This window comes from Podarcis vaucheri (assembly GCF_965113315.1).
Source record: "Podarcis vaucheri genome assembly, chromosome: 16".
NCBI lineage: Eukaryota > Metazoa > Chordata > Lepidosauria > Squamata > Lacertidae > Podarcis > Podarcis vaucheri.
In genome coordinates this window covers 9,022,040-9,039,538 of record NC_138754.1, presented here as the reverse complement: position 1 = coordinate 9,039,538, position 17,499 = coordinate 9,022,040, and the positions used below count along the sequence as shown (strand labels likewise).

General features: G+C 48.4%; 1 protein-coding gene across 2 annotated transcripts in view; it reads right to left on the bottom strand.

Annotated features, from left to right (window-relative positions):
• The window catches only part of ATP8B2 (ATPase phospholipid transporting 8B2), a 67,861-nt gene that overhangs the window by 27,381 nt on the left and 22,981 nt on the right, over positions 1-17,499 (bottom strand). For both annotated transcript variants that reach the window (XM_082202069.1, XM_082202068.1), the window contains 10 exons: positions 16,894-17,007; positions 16,625-16,723; positions 15,013-15,074; positions 13,834-13,906; positions 9,828-9,898; positions 9,105-9,184; positions 7,512-7,670; positions 4,732-4,820; positions 3,898-4,094; positions 425-633 (listed from right to left, as the gene is read on the bottom strand). In XM_082202069.1, coding sequence (XP_082058195.1) covers positions 425-633; positions 3,898-4,094; positions 4,732-4,820; positions 7,512-7,670; positions 9,105-9,184; positions 9,828-9,898; positions 13,834-13,906; positions 15,013-15,074; positions 16,625-16,723; positions 16,894-17,007 — 1,153 coding nt within the window. The remainder of the gene's footprint in view (positions 1-424; positions 634-3,897; positions 4,095-4,731; positions 4,821-7,511; positions 7,671-9,104; positions 9,185-9,827; positions 9,899-13,833; positions 13,907-15,012; positions 15,075-16,624; positions 16,724-16,893; positions 17,008-17,499) is intronic.

Below are 17,499 nucleotides of genomic sequence, written 5' to 3'. Positions count from 1 at the left end.
ATAACAACAACAACTACTACTACTACAGTGGTACCTCGGGTTAAGTACTTAATTTATTCCGGAGGTCCATTCTTAACCTGAAACTGTTCTTAACCTGAAGCACCACTTTAGCTAATGGGGCCTCCTGTTGCCGCTGTGCCACCAGAGCACGATTTCTGTTCTCATCCTGAAGCAAAGTTCTTAACCTGAAGCACTATTTCTGGGTTAGCGGAGTCTGTAACCTGAAGTGTATGTAACCTGAAGCGTATGTAACCCGAGGTACCACTGTAATTTGAAGAAGAACCAATAACAGCAACTAATAATTTGAAAGAGAAGAAGAACCAATATCAGCAACTAATATTTTTTTTAAAAAAACCCTAGTCATAATGACAGCAAAACTGGTTTCGAACCCGGCTTTGTCTGCATTTTGGGCCACCTGGCTTACCGTAGCTGCGCCCGTTCACTGAGCACTTGCTGAAGACCATGATGTTCTGGGTGAGGGTGCCCGTCTTGTCAGAGAAGATGTACTCCACCTGCCCCAGCTCCTCGTTGAGGGTCGTGGTCCGGGCCTCAGCCGGCGTGCACCTCTTCACGCAATACATCTTCTTATCCCAGTTGATGAAGTAGCTGTGCCCAAGGCGAATTACCTCCACGCTGCGCAGACACGGGAGGAGGAAGAGGTTAGCGCAGGGATAGAAACCAGCCTACTGCACCAAGGTAAAATTCATTCCCCCGCTCTCTCTTTCTGCCTCTGGCCCAGATTACCACTGGCACATGGCCCTCAAAAACATGCCCAGAAAGGCCCTCGAGTTGGAAAGGGTTCCTTGCCTCTGGATTGGGCCCAGGGCCTGGAGAGATCCAGCAAATGCCCCCCGGCCTGCCTGGAGGCTCCCCAAAACGACAGATTTACAGACAGGCGGGTGTAAAAGCTGCTCTGAGCCCACAAGATAGAAGTCTGAAGAATGAACGAAGAAACAAAGAGAAGCCCCGAGAAATGAGAGGAAGATCTCGGAATCGGCCAGTCACAGGCCTGAAACGCTATCCCCTACCAGGGTTTGGGGAAGGGGTGGAAAGATAGCAGACTATACCTTATAGAAATACAGAAAGTTGCCTCATATTGAGTCAGGTCATTTGGTCCATCTAACTTAGTACAGGCCACTCCCCATTAAAAAAGGTAAATGGACCCCTGACCATTAGGTCCAATCTGCAACTACGCACCCCTGACAAACGATTGTCCAGCCTCTGTTTAAATACTTCCAGCAAGGAAGAGCCAATCACCTTCCAGGGCACCATTGAACAGCTCTGACCATTAAAAAGGTAAAGGGACCCCTGACTATGAGGTCCAGTCGTGGCCGACTCTGGGGTTGCAGCACTCATCTCGCTTTATTGGCCGAGGGAGCCGGCGTACAGCTTCCGGGTCATGTGGCCAGCATGACAAAGCCGCTTCTGGCAAACCAGAGCAGCGCACGGAAACGCCGTTTACCTTCCCGCCGGAGCGGTACCTATTTATCTACTTGCACTTTGACATGCTTTCGAACTGCTAGGTTGGCAGGAGCAGGGACTGAGCAACGGGAGCTCACCCCATCACGGGGATTCGAACCGCCGACCTTCTGATTGGCAATCCCTAGGCTCTGTGGTTTAACCCACAGCGCCACCCGCGTCCCTACTCCCCATTTACAAGTGACATTTTTGCATGCAACTGTGCACACTTGCAGTATGAGGAACATGGAAACGGGGAACACCCTGGAGACTACAACTGGATTGCAAGGAAGATAAAGGTAAGGGACCCCCTGCTGGTAAAGTCCAGTCAAAGGTGGGATTGCGGCGTTCATCTTGCTTCAGGCCAAGAGAGCCGGCGTTTGTCCACAGACAGCTTACCAGATCATGTGGCCAGCATGACTAAACTGCTTCTGGTGCAACAGAACACCGTGACGGAAACCAGAGCATACAGAAACGTCGTTTACCTTCCTGCCGCAGCCATACCTATTTATCTACTTGCACTAGCGTGCTTTCGAGCTGCTAGGTTGGCAGGAGCAGAGACTGAGCAATGGGAGCTTACTCCGTTGCAGGGATTCGAACCGCCGACCTTCTGATCGGCAAGCCCAAGAGGCTCAGTGGTTTGGACCACAGCGCCACCCGCATGCCCTGGCTTGTGAGCAGACCCTCCACAGAGTCCAATGGTCTTCTCGCGAGCTGGAGGCCTCACTACTTAACACATGAGCAAACCCCACTGCTCTCCAGGCTTGTGCGAGCCAGAGGGGCAGCGGAGGTCTTCTTGACCAGCTCAGCTGATGGGCAGGGAAGCTGCTTCCCTGTGTGTCAGCTGTGCAAGCTGGAGATGTCACTGGGATTGAACCCGGATCCTTTGGCAAGCAAAGCAGTTGCTCTATTACTGAACTATGGCCTTCCCTTAAAAATAATTGCTTGTGCAACTGAACTAAGCTACCTTATATCTATCTATATTTATCTATCCAGGTCAGCACTGTCAACACTGACCTGTCTCTCCACGTTTTACGGCAGGAGATGCTCTCATCTGTACCTGGGAGATGCCAGGATTTGAACCTGGAACCCTCTGCATGCTGTAACCACTAAGCTACATCCCTTATGCAGCTCACAGAATGCTATGGAACGGGACGTCCCACTCACCCCCTACCTCACCGTAAGCTGCAAGGACCCAAGCAAAGCTGGAAGAGGATTTCGGGTGGCGGCGCATGCTCTTACCTGGGGGCTAAGGGTGTGAGAGAGAAAGAGAAATTCGTGCTGAAGGATTCAAAAGAAAAAGAGAAATTAAACCAACCAAAAAAAAAGAACAGACACAGATAGCAGAGTTGCAGGCAGAAAGGCAGGGAGAAAATAAAATGAAACCAAAAAATAGGAATGTAGCAGTGCAGCCATCAGGACATACTAAACGTGGATGACAGAGGCATCGTTAGGAGAAGGTGGGAGAGATAAAACTGGTCAGATCATTCCTGATAATAGCATCAGATGCCCGCTTCCTAAAATTCTGCCTGCTCACCTCTTTCAGAATCAAAGCTGGAAGGGGACCCAAGGGTCATCTAGTCCAACCCCCTGCAATGCAGGAATCTCAACACACGGTCCCCCATCCAACTTGAAACCATACCGGACCCTGCTTAGCTTCGCAAAGCTGCAAGCAGTTTCATCGCTGCACCACCAGGAGGAACCCAACTCTCAATCCCGTCTCCTCCTGAAGTTATAGGTTGGTTTCGAGGGAGCTCAGGGGTCTGGACACTGCCTGCCTAAAGACTCTGGGATGAGATCAAGGATTCAGGACAGCAGCTAATAAGCAAAAGCCGCAGTTGCAATCTCAGCTGAGAACTCGTTGGAGGTGAAGCAGTAGGCAAGTCACTCGACCTCAACCTTCTCCATCTGTAATAGGGGTGTAATAAATGCTGGCCATGTCTTACAGGGGTTCACGCAAGGACTGTTGACCTGTATTACGTAGGGGCTGTGCCTGCACGAAGCTGCAGAAGTATCAGTCTCACTGACCCTTTCTTTCTGCAAGGAGGAGAATGGGAGATTTCGCTTTCGTTTTAGACGTCTTGCAGTTTGTCGTGACATCCAAAACCAGGCAGATTACCATCAGTTGAAGCTACACGCAGCAGAAGCAAGCTACTTCCAAACCCTAGTTTATGAAGCTGGCTTGTTTTCCCTAATCATGGTTAAGATCAACCATGGCTAAGACTAACCATGGTAGACTAACCATGGTTAAGATTAACCACAGGCCCTTTTTAACAAATCAAGGCAACCGTACGTCAGGCCTGTACCCTGTTAATATAATGCTACCCTTTTATTCGAGAACTAAGCTACTGAGAATATTGAAAGCCATATCCCATAATTGCTAGGAATTATTAAGGGCGACAAAAACGGTGGGAGGGGGACGAGAGCGCCCCAAAATACCTGACGTAGAGGGAGATGGGGACGACCGTGTTCAGGATGATGATGTAGGACCAGAAGGAGAGGAAGCCAGAGAAAAAGGCACTGTCGACCGCCTCGTCCCAGGGCAGGTAGATCTGGAAGCAGGCGCCCACCTCGTACTCCCAGATGGAGTTGCCAATGGCCAGGATGACGCCCATGCACACGAGAAAGCCGAAGATCTGCCGGGGGAAGGTGCACGGAGTATTAAAAGCGGACAAATAAAACACGCAAAGAGAGGGCGGGATCTTCTATGCTCAGGTGGAACAGGAGGGGGGACTCCTTGCTTAAAAACCGTTAACCAGAAGGTTGGTGGTTCGAGCCCACCCAGGGACAGAATTCCTGCATCACAGGGGGTTGATAGGGATCGGCAACGTGTGGCCCATGGGCCGGATGCAGCCCACAAAGACCGTTTTACCAACCCACGAGCTGCCCCCAAACTGAGCCGCCCACTCAGTGAGTCCCCCACGCACTGCCCTAAATCAGCGCAACTCACCAAGCGGCGCCGGAAATTGCGTCTGCAATGGCCGGATACTGGAAATTGCGTCTGCGCATGTCCAGACGCTGAAAATCGCTTCTGCACAGGTGTGATTTCTGGTGTCTGGGCATGCGCAGAAGCAATTTCCAGCGCTGCGGATATGTGCAGACGCAATTTCCGGCGTCACGCTGCACCAGTCTGGCTCACGGATGATCTCCGTGGGAGAGATCCGGCCCACGGCCAGTAAACCTTGCTGACCCCTGGTCTAGATAATCCTCAGAGGGTCTCATCCAACTCTAAAATTCTAGGAAGGGAGGGAGGAAGCAGGGAGCTTTACGTACCCAAAGCACCAAAGTGTTCATCAAGCGGTCAATGCTCGTTCTCTTGAATTTCGTGCGGCCGCTGTTCTGCATCAGTTTGGTGTCTGGGCCTGTAGGAGCCAGAGAAATAAACATATAGGAGGAACGTGAGGTAATTTACAGTGGTACCTCGGGTTAAGAACTTAATTAATTCCAGAGGTCCGTTTTTAACCCGGAACTGTTCTTAACCTGAGGCGCGCTTTAGCTAATGGGGCCTCCCGCTGCCATCGCCATGCGATTTCTATTCCCATCCTGAGGTAAAGTTCTTAATCCGAGGTACTACTTCCGGGCTAGCGGAGCCTGTAACCTGGAATGTTTGTATCCCCAAGGTGTTTGTAACCTGAGGTACCACTGTAATGTGACTCCAGCATTTAAAACATTTGCGCTGGCTGCTCATCTCCTCCTGAGCCAGGCCCCACGTCCTTGTAGATTTTCTGCATTGGCCTAGATCAGGCACATCCAACTATCTTTTTTAGGGGGAGAGACCATGGTTGTTGAGCATATTTTCCCCCTATCCTTTCCTTGGGGGGGGGGCGGGGGAGCTAACAATCGCTTAGGATCCACCAGGAACATCCCGCGATCGACCAGTAGATCGTGATCGACCAGTTGGACCTGCCTGGCCTAGATGACCCTTGTGGCTCCTTTTCAACTCTCCAATTTTATGGTTCCATGAAATGAAATGTAACAAATAAGTCAAGGTTGGGAAGCATTGACTTTCCCCCATTGTTGTGACCTTGTGAAACAACTCTTCCTCTTTTCTTTTCTTTTTTTTTAAATGATATTTATTAACAATAAAAACAAATTCCAACATTTAAACTACAAAAACAAAACAAATAAAAGATACACAGTGGAAAAACAGTTGATAGAAGAAAAAAGAAAGAATAAAGAATAAAGAATAAGAACAAAGAGAAAAGCCAAAGTTCAAAACTAAAAATAGATTAATATTTTCAAATCTTATATTTTCTTCACTAGTTTCTTGACCTCCTCACACCTCCCATTTTGTATTCCAGTTCAAATATTAAATTCAGCAAATCCTTACCCTCTAACATTTATCCTTACTCCATATATTAACCTATTATTATAAATATCCATTTCCAATTATCAATCCCTATTTACATTTTCTTAGGCATCTCTTTACCAGTACCACTTATTTTCAATCAAACGTCATCTCAACATTCCTTAATTTTACAGTGCTTCCGCAGGTAATCTTTAAACTTCTTCCAGTCTTCCTCCGCTGACTCTTCTCCCTGGTCATGGATTCTGCCAGTCATCTCTGCCAGTTCCATGTAGTCCATGACCTTCATCTGCCATTCCAATTCTTCCTCTTTTCAACCTATCCTGTCGGAGCTTCAGGAGGCCATGAGAGATCAGGCAAGGGAGGGACAATAACCCCTCTCCCTTTCTCCTTGCGCGTGTGCTGGGTCCGGGGGTAACCCGTGAAACGCGGTCCAGGACTGGACCAGAATCCGAAGGTTCCCCTGGGAGTCAGTCCGACAGGGCCAAGGCAGGAAACCAGGCAAGGACAGGTACAGGATCTCAGGCAGGATCTAGCATACAGCAATGTTGCTCCCGCAACCTGGGGCAGAATCCGACAGCCTTTTATCTTTGTCGGGGTAACGTCTAGTCCTGATCCCCCGGCGACTCAGCTCCCTGTTTCGCCCGAAGGCGAGCACTCCTCCTGCGAGTACTCAGGTCCCTCCTTCTCTCAGACCTTAGTCTCTGCAGCTTGGGAGACGTCGGTGGGTTACTAGACCCAGGGGCCGCCTCAGCCTCCCCTGACCCAACCGGTAGCAGAGCTGCTGTAAGTGACGGCCCAGCTGAAGGCAACGAGGTCATCCCCGCATCTGGAGCCAGGGCAGGATCAGGCCCCTGACTCGGCCCAGTTGGTGCTTGTTACAGGGGAGACTGTGCAGACTGGAGTATAGCATCTAGATCAAGGGAAGTAATAGTGCCACTGTATTCTGCTCTGGTCAGACCTCACCTGGAGTACTGTGTCCAGTTCTGGGACCACAGTTCAAGAAGGACACTGACAAACTGGAACGTGTCCAGAGGAGGGCAACCAAAATGGTCAAAGGCCTGGAAACGATGCCTTATGAGGAACGGCTAAGGGAGCTGGGCATGTTTAGCCTGGAGAAGAGGAGGTTAAGGGGTGATATGATAGCCATGTTCAAATATATAAAAGGATGTCACATAGAGGAGGGAGAAAGGTTGTTTTCTGCTGCTCCAGAGAAGCGGACACGGAGCAATGGATCCAAACTACAAGAAAGAAGATTCCACCTAAACATTAGGAAGAACTTCCTGACAGCAAGAGCTGTTTGACAGTGGAATTTGCTGCCAAGGAGTGTGGTGGAGTCTCCTACTTTGGAGGTCTTTAAGCAGAGGCTTGACAACCATATGTCAGGAGTGCTCTGATGGTGTTTCCTGCTTGGCAGGGGGTTGGACTCGATGGCCCTTGTGGTCTCTTCCAACTCTATGATTCTATGATTCTATGACTGGGGCTCTTCAGGATCAGGCCCCAGACTTGGTTCAGATGATGCCTGAGGCAAAGGATGCCTGTGCAGACTGAGACTCCCCTGGTTCCGAGTCTGAGCCCGAGTCCCAGGCCATCACAGCATGTCGGGTCTTTCCCTATTGTGCACCGAGGGGCAGGCTGGTTTTGGGGGTGGGAAGGCAAGGTGCTTTGGATGAGGCTCCTTGGATGAAGAGCAGGGTATCAACCGCTATAAGGAAAACTGAAATAAGCTGGAAATAAGCTCACGCACCTGCGAAGATGACAAGGCCGAAACACCACTCCGTATTGCGGAGGACGCATCCACGAAGCAGCATATTCTGGTTGCTCAAGGAGTGCTTGCTGTCCTTCCAGTAGAGCGTCCCGCTGAACTTGTCCAGCTTATTGTTGGGCGGCTCGCAGATCACCTCCCCTGAAGTCAAAAGGCATCAATTCAGAACAAATCCCCCAGCCGGAAGTACCTTGCATTTCCTCCAAGCTAGGAAATTTTGCTGGGTGCAGCGAGCAGAAGCTGGAGGTGCCCACTGGGTGGCAGGCAGGGAGCCCGACAGCAGGTGGCGCCAGAGCCAGTGAGAGACTATGAGGAAGATGAAGCTCAGCTATTCATGGGCTACCTAAACGGCCTCGGCCCAGTATACCTGAAGGAGTGTCTCCACCATCATCGTTCACCCCAGACACTGAGGCCCAGCTCCGAGGGCCTTCTGGCAGTTTCCTGACTGCGAGAAGTGAGGTTACAGGGAACCAAGCAGAGGGCCTTCTCAGTAGTGGCACCCACCCTGTGAACGCCCCCCCCATCAGATGTCAAGGAAATAAACAACTATCTGACTTTTAGAAGACATCTGAAGGCAGCTCTGTTTAGGGACGCTTTTAATGTTTGAAGTTTTATCGTGATTTTAATATTCTGTTGGGAGCCACCCAGAGTGGCTGGGGAAACCCAGGCAGATGGGAGGGGTATCAATTAATTAATTAATTAATGCATTTTGTTGTTGTTGTTGTTATCATCACGTTGCCGTCAGTCCCTTTTCCAATTCAACCAAAGTTCAGATCCTTGGGGCAGAGACTTACAGTGGTGCCCCGCAAGACGAACGCCTCGCGAGACGAAAAACTCGCAAGACGAAAGGTTTTTTCGTTTTCGAGTTGCTTCGCAAGACGAATTTCCCTATGGGCTTGCTTCGCAAAACGAAGCTTGCCCCCGCACCCCGGACCTCTTTTGAAGGAAGGGGCGGCGGGGAGAAGATCGCTTCTTCCCATTGCCAGCCCCGCAATCTCCGGGGACAGAGGGGAAGGCGCGCGCGCGCCTTCCCCTTTGTCCCCGGACCCCTTTTGAACCAAGGGGCGGCAACAGGGAGAAGCGATTCTCCCTGGTGCCCCTTCCCTGGCTTTAAAACAGGTCTGGGGACAGACCTGTCCTTCCCCTCTGTCCCCGGACGGTCTCCATAGGATCGCATTGATTGATTTTCAATGCATTCCTATGGGAAACCGTGCTTCGCAAGACGAAAAACTCGCAAGAAGAAAAAACTTGCGGAACGAATTAATTTCGTCTTGCGAGGCACCACTGTATCTGGTTGGAGTTTTATTGAGGATGCACCCCTTGCCCTCCTCCCGTTCCCTCAGCATTTTATAATGTAAGCTACCTGGGGCAGGGACCTGTCCCTTTGCAATCTGGAAAGCACTGGTGGCACCAGGCAAACCAAAGGGGGGGGAGCGTTTCTCAGCCCCAAGAGACGAAGGACTCTCGGCCCAGGCAGCGGAAAACACACTCAAGGAGGGAGGGGGTGTCCCAAGGGCCAGTTAGGAAAACCTGCATGCTCTGTGTCCCATCCAAAACTATGCCCCCCCCACTCACCATCAAAGTGCGCAAGCTTGCTGGTGTCACTCAGCTCCGACGTCACTGGGATGGCTTGACGGACCTTCATGTTGGTCTCCCTGGAGGCAAAAGCATGATAATAATAATAATAATAATAATAATAATAATAATAATAATAATAATAATATCATCTTTATTGTCATTGCCTCCTCTCGGGGACAATGAAATTACTTGACTGCTCCATAAAAACACTAATTAAACAATACAGTATAGTATAGCAAGGAAGATTAGGTATTGATATTGATATTGTATGAGGGCTGGAACTGGTCTGTGACCGAAATAATAAAATTCATTCAAATAAAATATAAAACAATATAAAATATAAAATAACTAAAGCATCCAGGACAGATAGCCAACCAATCTCTCCATGGTATACATGGTTTTCCCCCCCCCTCCCAATTTTATCCTCGCGACAACCCTGTGAGGTAGGGTTAGGCTGAGAGGCTGCGACTGGCCCAAGCGACCTTCGGGGCTCAGCGGGAATTTGAACCCTGGTCTCTTCCAGGTCCTAGTCTGGCACCTTAACCATTATACCGTGCTAGTGGTCCCAGCCCGACGGAGACCCCCATCCAAATGAGCAGACACCTGCTTCAATGCGTAAACCCAATAGCGCAAGGCTCGCTTTCTGAGTCGCATGACGGCAGCCCCCTCAACTGCCCCAACTGCTGAGGGGAAAGCATGGAAAAGGGGGTCAGCACTCACCCGTCCAGCTCTGCCGTTTCGATGTAGCAAAGTCCGTGAGGTTCGCTGCTGGACAGGAGGAGCAAGTCAGCCTGGGGGGAGAAGGGAGGAAAGAGGCTGAAACAGCAAATACCAGCCAAAGAGGCTGTGCCTGAATTCACACAAACATGCGGATTGCATCCTTTATACAGTGGTACCTCGGGTTACATACGCTTCAGGTTACATACACTTCAGGTTGCAGACTCCGCTAACCCAGAAATAGTACCTCGGGTTAAGAACTTTGCTTCAGGATGAGAACAGAAATCATGCGGAGGTGGCATTGTGGCAGCGGCAGGCCCCATTAGCTAAAGTGGTGCTTCAGGTTAAGAACAGTTTCAGGTTAAGAACGGACCTCCGGAATGAATTAAGTACTTAACCCGAGGTACCACTGTATTACTAGTCCAGTGGTTCTCAAAGAGCATAGCACACCACACTGGTATTGGCAAGAGGGTGGGGGGAAGATGTCAAATGCATTTAAGTATGTTGTCAAGTGCAATTTTCCAAAGTGACACTAGACAGCGACGGTGAGCTATGCCAAATTCAATGTATTTTTCAAAACGTTTTTTTTTAAAAAGCATTTTCACAGCATTTTTTTATATATGTGTAGATTTCACCTAAGAGTCTCATGTTCCACTGACTGAGCTATCCATGGCACTGTATAGTATAGTATAGTACAGTACAGTACAGTACAGTATAGTATAGTATAGTATAGTATAGTATAGTATAGTATAGTATAGTATAGTATAGTATAGTATAATATAGTATAGTACAGGGGTCAGCAAACTTTTTCAGCAGGGGGCCAGTCCACTGTCCCTCAGACATTGTAGGGGGGCCGGACTATATTTTGAAAAAAATATATGAATGAATGCTCCACAAATAGATTGCAGAGTTTGGAGAAATTAAAGGACAAAGTGCGAGATTGGTTACACTATGCTCAGATTAAGGAGGTTTTCAACTTGGATAAAAAGATAGGATTCCAGGTGGAAAAATCGAAACTAGAAACAGAACTGTTAGAACCCAAGACTAAGGTACTTTCAAAAATGTATAACTTGCTGTTAAAATGGAATACACAAGATGAAAAGGTTAAATCAGCTATGATAAAATGGGCACAGGACATTGGGTACAATATTATATTTGCTGACTGGGAAAGGTTATGGACCACCGGTGTGAAGTTCACGGCATGTAATGCCCTGAAAGAAAATGTTATGAAAATGATATATAGGTGGTACATGACCCCAGTCAAGCTTATATCACAAAAATATATCACTTGCCTGATAACAAATGTTGGAAATGTAAGGAAACTGAAGGAACATTCTTTCACCTCTGGTGGACCTGCCCTAGGGTTAAGGCTTTCTGGGAAATGATATATAATGAATTGAAAAAGGTATTTAAGTATACCTTCTCTAAGAAACCAGAGGCCTTCCTTTTGGGTATTGTTGGTCAGAGGGTGCTAAAGAAGGATCGAACTTTCTTTATGTATGCAACAACAGCAGCAAGAATACTCATTGCAAAATATTGGAAGACCCAAGATTTGCCCACTGTGGAAGAATGGCAGGCGCAACTGATAGAGTACATGGAACTGGCAGAAATGACTGGCAGAATCCGAGACCTGGGAGAAGAGGCAGTGGAAGAGGACTGGAAAAAATTTAAGGACTATTTACAAAAACATTGTAAATTGTATGAGTGTTAAGAAGGATGCAGGACTGAAAACAACATGGCACCAGCATTTTAGTTGAAAGAAATATGAGAATAAGCAAGATTTGAGAAAAAGATAAATTTTGGAATAACATTATGTCTAAATTAAGTATTTAAGTATTTGATAAAAATATTTAAAGTCGGAGACATAACATTTGAAAATTACAAAATAGGAGTTGAAATAAGGTGATAAATTGCTGTTTATAATTTTATAATCGGGAACGCAGGAATGGGAGATGTGAGGAAGTCCAAAAGGTTAAGAAAATATGGTTATTGGATATTTGATTTTGTTGTATGTTATCTATTATATGTTACTCTTTTTGCTTTTTTCTGTTTTTCTTTGTTTATTGCATTTGGGTGATGGTTTTATATATGTTTGGTGAACTGAATGTTTAAAATCCTTAATAAATATCTTTTAAAAAAAAGAATGCTCCACAAATAAGCCGGAGATGCATTTTAAATAAAAACACACATTCTACTCATGTAAAAACACGCTGATTCCCAGACCGTCCACAGGCCAGATTTAGAAGGCAATTGAGCCTTCTAATAGTATAAAAATAATTTCTCTTTTTTGCAGACTATGGATAAATGTATTTTCAAAACGAGAGCATTGGCTATTCTACAGCTGCTGTGAACAGTTGCTGTCAACTCTGACAAATAACAATTTTGTTATTTATACTCCGCCCATCTGCCTCGGTTGCCCCAGCCATGGGAAGATCAGAAAAGAGAAAGGTTTCTTTGTGTGGATGAGGAAATGAGTGTTTGTTTGTCTCAAATTAGACCTAATATATGTGAGATTACCTGGCAAAAGCAAGCTCACACCTCTCATTGAGTTTGTATACATGCTTAAAGTACGTATGTAAGAGGATCATTTAGAATTATATTTTGGGAATGAGTCATGTTCTTAGGTGGCTGTGTAGTTTTATACTTTCGGGACGTGCTACGATCATAGTATAAAGTTGTTGTGTTCCACGTTACAAATCAACCACTGCTAGTAGTTGTTTGTTTTGCTCTTTGCTTCACAATGTATTTCTCATTGATTAAAAAGTGGTGTGGCACGAGCAAATTCTTACTATGAAAGTGTGGCCCAGAGGAAAAAGTTTGAGAACCACTGTCCTAATCTCTCAGTAGAGTGGTACCTCGGGTTAAGTACTTAATTCGTTCCGGAGGTCCGTTCTTAACCTGAAACTGTTCTTAACCTGAAGCACCACTTTAGCTACTGGGGCCTCCTGCTGCCGCCACGCTGCTGGAGCACGATTTCTGTTCTCATCCTGAAGCAAAGTTCTTAACCCGAGGTACTATTTCTGGGTTAGCAGAGTCTGTAACCTGAAGCGTATGTAACCTGAAGCGTATTTAACCTGAGGCACCACTGTATAGGGACCACATAGGCTAACGTTATAATTTAGGAACACAGAAAGCTGCCTTATACTGAGTCAGACCATTGGTCCATTTAGTTCAGTATTGTCTACACTGACTGGTAGCCGCTCTCTAGGGTTTCAGGCAGGGAACAGTTTCCAGCCCTGCTCAGAGATGCCACTGGGGACTGAACCTTCAGTACCCTAAGCAGGTGCTCTCCCGCTGAGCTATATAGTCCTTTCCCTGAAAATAAACTAAGGTTCCAGTCCTCATGGTTCCGTGCAAAGGTGTGATTTAATAGGAACATAAGCAATAGGAATATAAGCAAGAGCCTTATAAGGGACGCGGGTGGCACTGTGGGTTAAACCACAGAGCCTAGGACTTGCCGATTAGGTTGGCGGTTCGAATCCCCGCGACGGGGTGAGCTCCCGTTGCTTGGTCCCTGCTCCTGCCAACCTAGCAGTTCGAAAGCACCTCAAAGTGCAAGTAGATAAATAGGTACCATTCCAGCAGGAAGGTAAACGGCGTTTCCGTGCACTGCTCTGGTTCGCCAGAAGTGGCTTAGTCATGCTGGCCACACGACCCGGAAGCTGTACGCCGGCTCCCTCGGCCAATAAAGCGAGATGAGCGCCGCAACCCCAGAGTCGGTCACGACTGGACCTAATGGTCAGGGGTCCCTTTACCTTTACCTTGCCTTAGTGCAAGTCAGTCCATCCAGCTCAGTATTGTCTACACGGACTGGCAGCACCTCTCCAGGCAGGGAGAGTTCCCACACCTACCTGGAGAGGCCAGGGACTGAACCTGGGACCTTCTGCACGAAAGGCTGGTGCTCTACTCTCCCTTCCCCAACATGGCTCACCAGACCTTTCCTTCATTCCCAGACTTGCAGGTACTTGTGGGTCTCACTCAGCTTAAGTGGGGCTGGTCTAGGACTCACCGCCACAAACTGGTTGTTCTCCAACTTTATGATGTCACCAACGCGAACATTCATCCACTGTTCCTGACGGAGGCTGTAAGGACCAGGTGTGGGGAAGATTTGGGGAGAGGGGATTGGCAGTGGAGAAAAAGGAGGTGTGTCAAATGAAAACAGGCAGACAAGCCCAATCCCATCACTTAAGATATATTTACTTCGATCAGGTGTGGGGAACCTCTGAACCACCAGGTGTGGTGAACTACAACTCCCATCAGCCCCAGCCAACACGGCCTTTTTTAAAAAAAATGCTTTTTATTGATTTTCCAAAACAAGAATAAATAAAATATATACTCTTACATTCAACATTATTGTGTCTTCTTATTTGCCATCACGCCCGGACTTCTCTCCTTCCCTCCATCGGTTTTCATAATTAACATCCACTCTTACAGATTCTTATTTACATTCTGTCCATATCACAAGATTTATATTAGCCCTGCTACAGTCTTTTAAGCTTCTACAATTATTCCTTATACATTCAACGAATTTACTCCATTCCTCTTCGAACTTGGTTACTTTTTGGTTCCGAATCTTATAAGTCATGTTCGCCAATTCTATGTATTCAAACATTTTCGTCTGCCACTCCATTAAAGTTGGAATTTCCGCCCCATCCAACACGGTCAATGGCCAGGGATGATGGGAGTTGCAGTCCAGAATTCCCAACACTTGTTTTAACTCGAGGATGGGGAACCACCAATCACAGCCTCCGGCTCTAACAATCACAGGCTCTGGCTCCACCAATCACAGGCTTCTCCTCCACCAATCACAGGCTCCTGCTCCACCAATAACACGCTCCAGCTCCACCAATCACACGCTCCAGCTGCTCCTACTGTCAGGCTCCCTGCCTTCTATCCATCACTCCCAATGACCACCAACCACCCTGGTGTGTGTGTGTGTGTGTGTGTGTGTGTGTGTGTGTGTGTCCCCCACAGCCCTCCAAATTTTGCTGGGCTTGAACTCACCTCCTCCTCCTTGATCACTGGCCACACTGGCTGGGTGGCTGAAGGGGGTGTTTTGAGTCCAGGCGTATCCAGAGGTCCACAGGATTCCCATCACCCATTGCTGGTCTAACAGATTCCCCACCCCTCGCCCAGAAATCCACCACAACCACCACCACCGATCCGCAGTTGCCGTGGCAATACTCACATCCCATTGATCAGCACCTGAGACTGGCGATTGTTCACCTGGTTGTCACTCTTGTGGCGAAACTGCAGAGAGACAGCAAGATCGCAGAATCTTAAGAGTCGGAAGGGACCCAAGGGTCATCTAGCCCAACCCCGCGATGCAGAATGAAAGAAAGGTCCCCCAATACAATCGCGGAGGGTCAGGCGATCGGGGGCCGCGAGTCACAATGGCTATGTTCTCCCTGCACTGTCGGAGGCAAAATGCCTCTGAACATCACTTGCTGGGAATCGCAGAGTGGAGACAGTTGCTCTCGCACTCGGGTCCTGCTTGCGGGCTTCCCAGAGGCATTTGGTTGGCCACTGTGAGAACAGGACGCTGGCCTAGATGGGCCATGGGCCTCATCCTGCAGCCAGGATTCTTATGCCTTTTTATAGTCTTCTGCTTTGAGTGCAGAAGGTCCTGGGTTAAATCTCCAGGTAGAATAATTTTGTTGGAAGGTGTCCCAATGATAGTCTAGTCCAACCCTAGTCAGAAAGTTCTTTCTAACGTTTAGTCAGAGTCTCCTTGTTGTCTAAATCCATTGGTTTGGGTCCTACGCTCTGAGCAGCAGAAAACCAACTTCTGAAGATTGCTATCATATCTCCTCTCTGTCTCTTTCCCAGGCTAAACATGCCCAGCTCCTTCAACCGTTCCTCATAAGGCTTGGTTTCCAGACCCTGGATCATCTCGCTTGCCCTCCTCTGCACACCTTCCAGCTTGTCAATATTTTTCTTAAATTGTGTTGCCCAGAACTGGGTACAGTATTCCGGGTGTCGTCTGACCAAGGCAGAATAGAGCAGAACAGTGGTACCTCTGGTTGCGAACAGGATCCGTTCCAGAAGCCTGTTCGCAACATGAAAAAAAACGCAACGCACAGTGGTGTCTGCGCACACGTGGGTTGCAATTTGCCGCTTCTGCCCATGCGCGTGACGCCATTTTTGCGTTTCTGCGCATGCGCGAGCACCAAAACCCGGAAGTAACCCTTTCCAGTACTTCCCGGTCGCCGCGGGAAAGAACGTAACATGAAGCGGACGTAACATGAGGTATGACTGTACAGTGGTACCTTGGGTTACATACGCTTCAGGTTACAGATGCTTCAGGTAACAGACTCCGCTAACTCAGAAATATTACCTCGGGTTAAGAACTTTGTTTCAGGATGAGAACAGAAATCGTGCTCCGGTGCCGCAGCAGCAGCAGGAGGCCCCATTAGCTAAAGTGGCGCTTCAGGTTAAGAACAGCTTCAGGTTAAGAACGGACCTCCGGAACGAATTAAGTACTTAACCCGAGGTACCACTGTACTATGACTTGATCTGGACACTCGACTTCTGTTAATGCGGCCTAGAACTGCATTAGCCTTTTTTGCTGCAGTATCACACAGCTGACTCGTGCTAAGCAGGTCTGGGCTTGGCCAGCACCTGGGTGGTTGACCTCCCCTTCCAAGGAACTGCCCCGTATGATCCCCCGCGAGTTCCACGGCAAAAGAAAGGCAGGATGTGAATTCTGGGAATCCAGCAAAGCACTGATAAGTGGTCCAAATCGCCGCCAGCCCCAACCCAGGTCTCCCCTCTCCCAGACTCCCCCCCCCCTTGCTTACGTAATCGTCAGTGGCATCCTTGACCGCCGTGATGGTAAGGACAAGAACCAAAGGCACTATGGTGGTGAACCACGAAAGGGAGGATATCTGTGGAATCAGCTGGGTGGAGGAAGACAGACGAGAGGGTAAGTGAAGGCAGGGGAAGAAGAGGCGGCAAGGTGCGTCTAAGGAGTCTCCTCCACCACTCTCCAAAACCAAAATGCCGCCCACGTTAACACTTCCAAAAACCCCTCTTGCCCCAATATGAGAGTCCCGTGAACGGGCCACACCTGGAGAATAAGGAGGAAGAGGAAGTAAGTGTTAGCCACTTCCTGGAACTGCTCAAAGAGGTTGATGGGCAGGAATGTGACCACGTTGTACTTGGACGTCTTGATGCAGTTACTCTGCGGGGAGAGAGGAAAGCAAACAACATCAGATGGCGAAACTCGCAGGGAACGCGCGTCTCCGCTCTGCCGCACGGCCAACTTTCCCACCCCAAAACTCCTCCAACAGATCTTCTCCGCCCTGTTTTCAACCCTTGGGGAAGGGCCGTCAAAGCTGGCAGAGCGTCTGCTTGGCACGCAGAATGACCCGGGTTCAATCCCCAATAAAATCCTGAAGAGACGCTACCTGTCAGTGCAGACATTATGGAGGCAGGTGGACTCAGAGGTGATCTGGCACACTAGGATTAGGCGCCTTCCTGCATTCCTGTTTAAATCAGCCCCCCCCCTTTTTTTCCAGAACTGTGAGGACTACCAACTTCATTTTTGCTTTGGTGGAAGGAGCAGCTGGAAAGGACTTGAGAACAGGGGCCTGCTTTCTGCGTGCAAAAAGCCCCGGGTTCAATCCGTTCCCGGTAAGGTTGGGAGGGACTCCCCTTCCTGAAACCCTGGAGA